The sequence below is a fragment of the Rattus norvegicus genome, chromosome 2 (assembly GCF_021556685.1).
Source record: "Rattus norvegicus strain SHRSP/BbbUtx chromosome 2, alternate assembly SHRSP_T2T, whole genome shotgun sequence".
In the NCBI taxonomy this organism is placed as follows: Eukaryota; Metazoa; Chordata; class Mammalia; order Rodentia; family Muridae; genus Rattus; species Rattus norvegicus.
Genome location: NC_141535.1, coordinates 249528384 through 249540623, shown reverse-complemented (window position 1 = coordinate 249540623; position 12240 = coordinate 249528384). Strand labels below are relative to the sequence as shown.

General features: G+C 37.8%; 1 protein-coding gene across 7 annotated transcripts in view; it reads left to right on the top strand.

Annotated features, from left to right (window-relative positions):
• Lrrc7 (leucine rich repeat containing 7) overlaps positions 1–12240 on the top strand; it is a 479249-nt gene that overhangs the window by 330601 nt on the left and 136408 nt on the right. For all 7 annotated transcript variants that reach the window (XM_087614691.1, XM_087614685.1, XM_087614702.1 and 4 more), the window contains 1 exon segment: positions 6347–6410. In XM_087614691.1, coding sequence (XP_087470817.1) covers positions 6347–6410 — 64 coding nt within the window.

Here is a 12240-nt window from a genome sequence, read left to right as displayed (position 1 = left end):
GCCTAGGCAGGACTAAGGGCTTCTCCTCCCATTGGTGCCCAACAAGGCCATCATCTGCTACATATGCAGCTGGAGCCATGGGTCTGTCCATGTATACTCTTTGGATGGTGGTTTAGTTCCTCGGAGCACCAGTTGGTTGGTATTGTTCTTATGGGGTTGCAAGCCCCTTTAGTTCCTTCAATCCTTTCTCTAACTCCTCCAATGGGGTCCCAATTCTCAGCTCAATGGTTGGCTGCAACTATTTGCTCTGTATATGTCATGCTCTGGCAGAGCCTGTACCCCATTTTTAATAGGGTTATTTGGTTCTCTAGAGTCTAACTTCTTGAGATCTATGTATGAATTGGATATTAGTCCTCTATCGGATGAAGAGTTAGTAAGGATATTTTTCTAATCTGTAGGTTGCCATTTTGTCCTAATGACAGTGTCCCTTGCCTTACAGAAGCTTTTCAATTTCATAAGATCCCATTTGTCTATAGATCCATTTGATCTTAGTGCCTGAGTCATCGGTGTTCTGTTCAGAAAATTGTTCCCTGTGCTGTTATGTTTCAGGCGCTTTCCCATATTCTTTTCTGTTAAATTCAGTGTATCTGGTTTTATGTGGAGATCCTTGATCCACTTGGACTTTAGCTTTGTACAATGAGATAAGCACTTCTCCATTGCTGGTTGGATTGCAAGCTGGTACTATGGAAATGAATCTGGTGGTTTCTCAGAAAATTAGACATAGTGCTACCTGAGGACCCAGCTATACCACTCCTGGGCATATACCCAAAAGATGCTCCAATATATAACAAGAATACATGCTCCACTATGTTCATAGCAGTCATATTTATAATAGCCAGAAGCTGAAAACAACCCAGATGTCCCTTAACAGAAGAATGGATACTGAAAATATAGTACATATACACAATGGAGTACTATGGAGCAACTAGAAACAATTACTTCATGAAATTCTTAAGCAAATGGGTGGAACCAAAAAATATCATCCTGAGTGAGGTAAGCCAGACACAAAAGAACACATACGGTATACACTCACTAATAAGTGGATATTAGCCCCAAAGCCCACAATGTCCATAATAGAACATATGGAGGAGCATAGAAGGAAGACCAGGGGTGTGGATGCTTCCTTCAGTCCTACTTAGACGGGAGAACAAAATAATCCTAGTAGGTAGTGGGGGGATGGGAAACTAGGAATAGCCACTAGAAAGCCCTAGATGCCAAGAAAGCAAAAGGCTCCCAGGACCCAGTGGAGATGACATTAGATGAAATACCCAACAAAGGGAAGAGAAAACCTGTAGAGACCATATCCAGTGGTTAGACAAGGCCCCCGGTTGAGGGATGGTGTCACCCACCCATCTCAAAAATATTTAACAGCTGATTAAATAATATAAACCAGTTGTTATGCTGTGTGTCAAACATAACAGCACAGGGGACAATTTTCTGAACAGAACACCAATGACTCAGGCTCTAAGATCAAATGGATCTATAGACAAATGGAATCTCATGAAATTGAAAAGCTTCTGTAATATTAAATATTTGTCTAAAGGAAATACAGAGACAAAGAATGGAGCAGAGACTAAAGGGAAGGCCATCCAGAGACTGCCCCACCTGGGGATCCAGCCCATATGCAGCCACCAAACCCAGAAACTCTTGCTGATGGCTGTCCTCTGAGAGGCTCTGCCAGAGCCTGACCAATACAAATGTGGATGCTCACAGGTAACCATTGGTCTGAGCACAGGGTCTCCAATGGAGGATTTAGGAGAAGAACTGAAATAGCTGAAGGGGTTTATAACCCCATAGGAAGAACAACAAAATCAACCAACCAGACCCCCCTCCCCAGCTCCCAGGGACTAAACCACCAACCACAGAATACACATAGAGGAATCCATGACTCCAGCTGCATATATAATAGAGGATTGTTTTATCTGGCATCCTTTGGTCCTTTGGAGGCTTAATGCCCCAGGGTAGGAGAATGCTAAGGAGGTGAGGGTGAGCTGGAAGTGGGTGGGTGGGGGAGCTCCCTCATAGAAGCAGGGGGAAGTGGGGATGGGACATGAGATTTGCAGAGGAGAAACCAGGAAAAGATATAAAATTTGAAATGTAAATATTTATATATTTGAGTATTCCAAGGTCTCTCATTCTCTGTACATTGTTCAGTTGTGGGTCTCTGTATTTGTCACTGTTTACTACAAGAGTAACCTTCTCTGATGAAGCTGAGAAGACACTTATAAATTCATATAGCAATGTCATTAGGAATCATTTTTATTGTTAAATTTCTTTAGCAGAACAATAGTGTTTGGTTTTCCCATAGGTCCAAGGCCTATTTAGTCTCAAATTCTTGGCTACTGGAGCAATGTCACAGATTTATCCAAATAGGTTCCATCTCACAGAGTGGACCTTAAATCTAATCAAATAGTGGTTAGTTATGTTCATGCCACTATTGTACCAGTGTATCATGCAGACAGTTTACCATTGTAGATTGTAGGTTTTATAGCTAGGTTGGTGTTTATTTACCTTTCTCCTTTGGTAGTATGGAGAGTTTCATGCAGTACCATGAATATTAGTCAGTAGGGGTGAAGGCCTACTCAAGAATAGGCTTTACCTCTCCCTGTTAAATTAGATATGTAACTGTTGCCTTCAGCAGTAGGAACTTACCTTACCATCAGTGTGGAGAGACAAACAAATAACCTTGGCAATAGCCTGAGTTGTTTGAGGGTTTCCACAGAGCTCCTTCCACCAATAATTCAACCAGATGTAACACATTCCTGGCACTGGAAGTTTTCACTTGTTTGCGAAGTATCTCCATTTGGGCCTTTGTCTCTTCTTTTATTTGGTGACTCCATTTTGACTTCCTTGATGATATATGTATATATTTTAAGGAGCTTCTATAGTGGTAGGTTTCTATATGAGCTGTAAATACCCTTAGTGTTAGTTATTTCTCTTATATTTTCTCTCTTACCATCTCTTCCCTCCTTCCACTTCATTTACTCCTTCTGCTCCGGCCTCCCCGCCCCTTTATAACTATCTATTCTATTTCCCCTTCCTTGGGAGATCCTCCCCTCCCTCGACTATTCTCTTACTCTATGACTAAGCTCTGTGGTTAAATGGATTAGAGTCCACTTACCGAAGAATAACAAATACACATGTCCGGACAATAGAGAATGTGTTCATTATTTGTCTTCTCCTGCAGCGAGTTTATGGGTAACCCTCAGATGGCCTATAGTGTGAGCTATCCCTCCACATATTTTCTCTCTTTCTCCCTCTCCCTTTCTCTTCGCCACTCACTCCTCCCATTCCAATGCCCCTTAATCCTCTCTCCATGACTATACATTCTATATCCTCTACCCTATCAGTTTCTTCCCCTCCCCTAGTCCTTTACCCTATACCTAACCTCTATGGTTATTCAGATAGTAGCTGCCCATTGCAGGTTTAAAAACCTAACATCTACATATAAGAGAATGCATATATATTTGTTGTTTGGGGTCTGAGTTACCTTACTTGGGATGGTTTTTTTTTTTTTTTCTGACTGTTTACCTGCAAAATTCATGATTTCACTTTTTTAACAGCTGAATAATATTCCATTGTGTGAACTTACCACATTTTTACTATCCATTGATCTGTTGATGAACATCTAGACTGTTTCCAATTTCAAGCGTAGCTGAATCATGAGGTAGATATATTCGCAGCATCCTGAGAATCTACCACATTGCTTTCCATAGTGGCTATACAAGTTTGCACTCAAAGCAATAGATGAGCATTTTCCTTTACCCATATCCTCACCAGCATGAACTGTCATTTGTTTTTTTTTTTATCTTGGCCGTTTTTACTGGTATAAGATTAAATTCAAAGTAGTTTTGCTTTGTATGTTCCTGATGACTAAGGAATTGACTAAGTTCTTTAAGTGAAAACCTCTCTATTCATTCACAAATATTTTATTATCTTTTAAATAGAAAACAAGATAAACATTTTCACTATTCTTGAACTTTCTTAATAAATTTCCACACTTTTTGCTTAAATTCCAAATCTATTTCAATGTAACAAGGAACTTGACTGTGTAAATATACACATATGCATTTGTAAATATATTACATATAAGTTATAAAAAGCAAAGCAAAACAAATGAGCATGAATGGTTATATAAATAAGACAAAAATTGGTATGTTTTCTGTTCCTGACTAAAGAATCTACATAGAACCATAATTGAAAGTTTAATGCTTTCAGTCATACATAGCTGTTTACAGGTATAACATATATTCTACACTATTGTTTGTATTTTATATTTTTACTCACACATATATTCTTTACAGTGCCTATTCATTTTAAGTTCAACTTCTTTTGTGGGGAGAATAGGAACCTCTATGCTGGCTGTTAGCCTTGTCTGATGCTAGTCATGAGCTACCAGTTTTGAAATGTTTTGTTCAGACTTAACATAGACACTAAGCATCCCCTACTGTACACTTTATTGAGTGATTCATGAAGTTGCACTTCTCCCTAGAGCATGTTGTCTATGTCACCATGGTATCCAGATCACCATGTTCTGTTTCTGGCCCAATCATAGATCCCAGGACACTTACTTATGTGACTTCATTGCTGTTACTGCCTTTTCTTGCTTTCTACAATATCCAGTGATCCCAAAGTGAGAGTCTGAAATAAAAATCTAACATCCCCTTCCTGCAAAAATAGTAAAGCTTTTTGTTACCACTAGACTAAAACTTAGGCTTCATGGCTGGACATATGACTTTGTGACTATATTTCTCATGTGTTATTGTTTTTTGTGAACTACCTTCTTAACATTTATTCCTAGTTTCATATAGCCCGATCAACTACTCTAATCAAAACCTCAGTTAAGTTTAATTTTTTTAAACATGCTTTCAAGGCTAAAAGAATGCTACTCTGGTTGGGGATTTAGGTCAGTGGTAGAGCGCAAGGCCCTGAAGCACAAGGCCCTGGGTTCGGTCCCCAACTCCGAAAAAAAAAAAAAAGAAAAGAAAAAAAAAAGAATGCTACTCCATATATCTAACAACTTATAAATGCTTTCTATGAAACTCATTCAATTGTGTCAGAACTGTTTCCTCAAGATTGTGGGCTACTTTAATGTGAACAATGCCTTTCATGTTCCTGGACTTGGAAGACAAATGGAAATCAAAATACTTAACATTCATGAGGAATCTCATCTTGATAAAGGCTAACATGGGGTTGGGGATTTAGCTCAGTGACAGAGGCAAGCACAAGGCCCTGGGTTCGGTCCACAGCTCTGAAAAAAAAAAAAGAAAAAAAGAAAAAAAGATAAAGGCTAACATAATCACCTTATTGAAAATACAATCCCTGTGAAAAGTCTCCTTGTCCACTGACACTGTTTCACTATAGCACTTTTAACCTAACATATTACTGTATTTTACTTAATTGTTTTGCTTGCTGTCATTCTCCTCAACTAGATATAAAGTCTTTTGGTTAAAAAAAATTATCAGCTTTTTTATCACTGTACCTTAAACTGGGACATAATAATCTCTCAATAATTGTGGTCATGTGAAAAACACACACTCTTCAAGTCTAACGTATATTTTCACTTAATAGTAATGAAAAATCTAACAGATTTATATACAATTTAAGAAGAAGAAGCCAAAATTTCTAAGATTTTTGTTTCTGAAATTTCAAAAGCTTTTGTGTATTCTGAGGTTTGGGATAATTTGAAAAAAAATTTTAAAAAACACTATATTTTATTTTGTCGTATGCTTACTTAGGAAGGATTTGAGAAAAGTTTACTGTAGTAGGGGTGTTCTAAAATGCCTTTGAAGTAAATCCTCAGTCAAGAGTCTTTCAATAGCTCAGCACTATTCCAGGCCCAACTCAGGATATTTTAGGGTCAATGAAGATAGCCTATCTATAACAGAAGTTTCACTAATGGGAAGAAATAACAGGGCTGATGATGTAGCCATAAGTAAAGGGAGTCCCTTTACTGTGATTGACTTCAGTTGCTTATGATTAACGAATCAGGGCAGTGACTCTTAAAAATATGGTAGTGGATCCATCGTTAGCCTCTTTGTATGGAAATTGAATGAGATTCCCAGTGTGTGAAACAACTGGCCTTAGACTCCTGTCACACACTGCATTGGAAACCCAGTGCTGTGAACCACTGACTGCTAGAACTGCACCCAGGTAGCCATTAACATGTTTCTCTGTGCATCTGTGGTTCACCTCTTGCTAAGGAATATCCTGAGGATTTTGCTTTTGTTTTGTTTTTGTTTTGAACAAAATACAGTTAGGAAAATCTATCAAGTGTTGGCAGACTATCTTTAGAGAGTTAAGTCAAGTGCTGCCTCATAATGGTACTCTTCTCCACCTTTTACAGGTCAATGCACAAGCTGGCCCAGCTGGAAAGACTTGACCTAGGCAATAATGAATTCAGCGAGCTGGTAAGCAAATGTACTTCATTAACTTGTCAAATAGTCTCCAGGAGATTCTTTGTGTTGTGTCTTCACAACTTCAAGCATTAAAGCATTGAGTGACTGTGTGTGCTTCCTAAACACTAAAGAGCTTCCTAAAGCTAAGAGTTACACAGATTGTTTCATGATACAGTAAACCACAAAATTGGGTATTACATATCACAAAAAGTCAGAATTAGAGCAGATGTGTGTTGACAGTTTAGTACCTATAGTGTGACAAAAAAGGAACCATGTTAAGTGTGTAACCAGCTTCATCTCAGCTAATCCTCACCTGATGCATGGTTATTTTAACTTTATTTAAATGAACCTGAAGTGGTCCCTAATACATAAATGTTATGTGGCTGCACAGAGGGATTAAAGGGAATCCTTTGGAGACTACACTTTGAAGACTGCTGTGAAGGTTTAGAAAGTTAGTCCCAAGGGTCAGCAACCTTCCAGTTTTTATAAAAGGAGCTTTCTTATGAAGACATATTGATACCTCACTCACTGCCTATAAGACTGACAATATTCTGTCAGCCATTTTCAATGTTTGGCTTTATTTCAAGTATGCCCAAAGACCAGAATCACAAAATCAAACAAAAAGCAAACAGAAAATCCTTTGTAAGAAAACCCACCATTCTTTCTTCAGAAGTTTTCAATTAGACATTGTCAAGTCTCCAAAATCAAATTTACCTGTAGTTAAATGAAGGCCTCTAACTAATCAATCAGCTTTTCCCACCCTTGTTAACACATTTGGGGAAAGTCAATTAATCTCACTAAGCCTCATTTTCATAATCTATAAAATGAGGATTATAGTGATTGCTGCCTCAAAAGGCTTGCGAGAGAATTAAATTGAATGTGTATATAAAACTGGGCCAAAAGTCCTCTCAGTCAGTGCCCTATGTAAAGATGGCAGGGTTTTCATTCATGCTATAAGGTAATACATGAAGAATACTCACTGTTTTATTTTAACCATGTCCAGTACATTATTATGCTGCCCTATATGCTGATTGTCAATGTCAGAGGTAAACTTTTATTTGTCTGGATTAAAAGCTTTAATCTGTCCTTAAATAAAAATTCCCTCACTAAAGTATCTTCCCTTCTGATACTGGGATGAGGGCCTACATAGTAACTTGTCTTTGTGACCTGGATGGGAAGAACTCTTGGCCTGGGAGGCTTGCGGTTTGCTAGCCGTACATGATGTTTCCGAGTTCTCAGTCTAAGGACACTTAGCCATGTGCTATATAGCATGTGCCTCTGAAACCAAACACTGTCCCTCTCCCTCTCCTATGCTCCCTCCAGACAGCTCAGCTGTCATTTCTGTTCTCACCAGTCAGTCCCCAGTAGTGACTCCATACCCAGCCACATGAATCCTCTCTGAGACAAGCCCAGGAAAGGTAGATGTCAGATCTTCTATCTGTCACATTCTGCCACCCAACTCACTGTGCGTGGGCATAAGGAGAGAGAACGAATGCACCCTAGCATGCATTTTTCCTCTATGTGCTTTAACAATACTTTTTTTCACTGTGTGTATCTGTGTGCACATAAGTGTAGTGCCAGTATCTGGCAGATCCTATGGAGCTGGTATTACAGACAGTTATAAGACACTTGACCTGGGTACTGGGACCTGAACTTGGGTCCTCTGGAAGACCAGTAAGCGTCCTTAATCACTGAGTCATCATCTCTCTTATCCTGAATCATTGTATTTTTAAGGAATATATGTGTGGTGGACACAAGGATTGTTGGTAAGGGTGGTAAATAACCTTGAGGTATGTACAAACAGATTTGAAGTTAGTTGCTAAGGCTCTAGGGAGAGCCTGTTTGACTTAGCCCATACGAAAAAACACAGACAGCAGTTAAGGTCTTTACCTTACTTTGTAACTGTATCTTCCTCACCACTAAAATAAAAGCATCACTTTCACGCATCTCATGGGCGTTTGGCAAGTTTGAATATAAGAAAATCTACAGTAAACACTCCATATATGTTTGGAAGAATTTCAGCCACCAAAAACTTTGCAAGGTTTTTACATGAACAAATGTTGATTAAGACTTTAAAGATTTAGATCAACAAATGACCAGGTGTCTTAGTTAGGGTTTGTATTACTGGGAAGAGACACCAAGACCATGGCAAGTCTTATAAAGAAAAGCATTTAATAGGGGCTGGCATATATTTCAGAGGTTTAGTCCATTATCAGCTTGGCATGCAGGCATTGAGAGACAGACTTGGGCGTGGCTTAAACATTTGAAACCTCAGAGCTCACCCGCTCGGACACACTTCCTCCAACAAGGCCCCATTTTTTCCAACAAAGCCACACCTCCTAATAATGCCACTTCCTGTAAGCCTATGGGTGACATTTTCATTCAAACCACCACAATAGGATAGGTTTACTTTTCGAAAAGTATATTTATTGAAGATGATTTATGATTACTATATTGTAAGCTCCATGGTGTGTCATGTGGTCCTGTGGGTCATGACCCGCCAACAAACAGCATGAAAAATACAGATATTTACATTATAATTCATAACAGTAGCAATTTTACAGTTATGAAGAAGCAATGAAAATATTTGTATCATTGGACTCACCACAACATAAGGAATTATATTAAAGAGATACAACAGTAGAAAGGTTGAGAACTGCTGCCCTAGATGAACAGTTTTATTCTTGATATGACAGTTTTCATATTTCTCAAAAAGAAGAAATGTTGACATTTGTTCAACAGAGCATTGGCTCCAGAACTCAATGTTTGATGGACAGCAGGATCTCAGTACTGTTCTAAGTTGTATGGTTTTTGTTTTAAAAGTTATTGCACATGGCTAGCTTCTTGCTAAGCACACCACCTTTTGGTTGTTACTTACAAATGTTTTCTTCAACAATTATAGTCTCCAACTTCTGACTGCAGGTATATAGTAATCCATTGTATTTTTAACTTCTACATAACCAGTAGTTCTGTTTAATAAAAAATATGAATTGTTTGTTCTTCAGAGATTTCTCTGTAACCATTCAAATAGTCTATGAATAAATTGGTTTCTTGTTCTTAAATTTTTAAACAATTTATACTTTTGAATTTAATTAGATAATTTTCCCTTCAATGTGTTATTGCTGTGGGTTTTATGGAAATATTTTCCAATGTAAACTCACTTTTTCATTTCTGAAATAAACAGACCACAATCCTGTGTGTGTGTGTGTGTGTCTGTGTCTGTGTGTGTATGTGTGTGTGTATGTGTGTGTGTCTGTGTGTGTGTATGTGTGTGTGTGTCTGTGTCTGTGTGTGTGTCTGTGTGTGTATGAGTGTGTGTGTATGTGTGTGTATGTGTGTGTGTCTGTGTGTGTGTGTCTGTGTGTGTGTCTGTGTGTGTGTGTCTGTGTGTGTGTGCGTGTCTGTGTGTGTGTGCGTGTCTGTGTGTGTGTATGTGTGTGTGTGTGTCTGTGTGTGTCTGTGTGTGTGTCTGTGTGTGTGTGTCTGTGTGTGTGTCTGTGTGTGTGTCTGTGTGTGTATGTGTGTGTGTGTCTGTGTGTGTGTGTGTGTGTTATTAAAATGTCGTAGACTGGATATGTTATGAGCAATGGAAACTTATTCTCACAGTTGTAGACATTGGAGGATTCAGTGTTAAGTTGGGGTCCACCCTCCCTTCTTTCAAGATGACTCTATTGTTTTCTGACATGGCAGAAGACAGAAGGGCAGAACAGGTGAACTCTCTCAGAAGCTTCTTTTCAAAACATATCCATCTATTCATGAGCACACAGCCTACATGATAAACCACTTGCAAAATGGTTTATCGAAATGTGCATGCCCTGATACCAGTGCAATAAAAATTTCATTTCGGTATGGATTTTAAAATCACATAGTAAAAAGAGTCACCATATAATAATATATTCACTTCAATGCCAATTCCAGATTTTTTAAAACTTATATTGACAGTCATAATTATATACATTATTCTGTCTACTTTGTGGATTCTTGTTATTCATCAACTTAGGATAATTTCCAGCCCTTTCCCTTAAAAATTACCTTCTAGTCTACTTACATTCCATCATGCTGGAATTTGTTAGATATGAATATAAGCAAGGAATTCTGCATGTTTAAGAAATGCAAGCTACTTAATTATTTTATGCATTTCATGAAAAGTAACCCAATAAGGAATGATTTTTAAATACAGAGTTCACTTCCTTAAAAACATGTTTTCAATCTCTTTGCTTAGAAATGTACAGTATCCACTCTCCAGCACTAAGATGCTTTCAGCACTTAAATCTTTCAGGAAAGATTGCTGTGGGACTATTTGCAACTCTTAGAAAGTATGTGCGACGTGCGACACGCTAACAGAACCTGCTAAAGAGCAGATACTACGCTCCTGGGTTAAATGTCATTCTAAGAACAACTAAATGAAAGCAGAAACAATATGTCAAAAGCAAAACAAAATGTTGAATCTATAGGAAAGACCAAGACTTAATGTTTTACCAACAGAGCAAAGGTGAACTGACTTTATCATCTTCATGAATTGATCCAAAAACTAAGAATATTTGACTAGTATTTCAAAAAAATCAGAAAACATTCAATGAAACTTCTTTATAAAAAATGTAGAGAAAATATTCTGTATTCTATAATTTCTAGTGAGGCTGAAAATTATGGCAGGGAAAATTCTTCATCTCAGGATTCAAATGGATTTTATTTCTGTTATATTTTTCTCTAATTGATTTTATAAAATTTAAATTTAATGAAAATCTGTGTTTTGGAGACACCCTGATCCATATAACTAAGTAAATCAGTTACAGACTGTGTACTCGGGTAGTATGTACAATGAATGTGTTCTCACAGAAATTTGAAATCGTTGAGTACTTTTTTTAATGTCTTCACATGCAATTGAAATTCATTTGACTATTAAACTAATTTTACTAAAAGCATCACAGTAAGTACTTCCACTTCCCTAGTTTCCCAAGGTTTGCTCATTTTTAATTACCTAAGATGCATGCACACCCGAGGCAAACAGCACTCATGAACATATTCATTTCCTTCATGTGTAATTACCACATGTTTCCTACATCTAATCAAATTTTATCAATTGTTCTTCAAGTAAAGATTATTTTAAAAGAACAAAATAAGAATGATTAGTTATATAACAATCCAACTTATCTTTAGGCAAAGTATTTAAAATGTGAAACATCCTGATTAGTAATGCCTCCATTTCCCTGAATTTGGAGAACTATTAAGACTTTGAATCACATCAGAGTCATTGCCAGAGTTATTAACATAACAAAACTTAAGAACTGAAACTCACTCTTACTGTAATCACAAGCATTGTCTGCCTTGGTCAGGAGTACCAGAGGTGCAAACTGTATCAATTGAATTTTGGAATAAAAACTAGCTAATTATGCCCTGGAGAAGGGGACGAGGAAGAGAGAACATAGAACTGATAGCTCCAGAAAGCCACTAACCCACAACAGAAGAGAGCAAGTGAAGAACTGTGAGATCCTGAAGCTGATGATGCTACAAGGAATGGCTGTGCGCTGGCGCTATGACTTTCAGGGGCATCAAGCCTTTTGTAGTTGTGAGGAGAAAACCACAAATGGAAATAACTGGTCTTACAATGTTTGGTGTCACCACAGCCTGAAGAAATGTTGCTGGCGAAACAATGAGAAGAAAAGTTGAAATTTCCATATTTGTCTAGCCCCTCATTCTCTCCAAGATGCCCTGTTTTATGTTGAGTTCATCACAGATCCGCCAATCCAAAAAAAAAAAAAAAAAAAAAAAAAAAAGGCAGTAAACTTCAGATTTCTGAAGGAGACTTTAAAAGAGTAAACTCCCATCGGAAAGCCAATAGCCT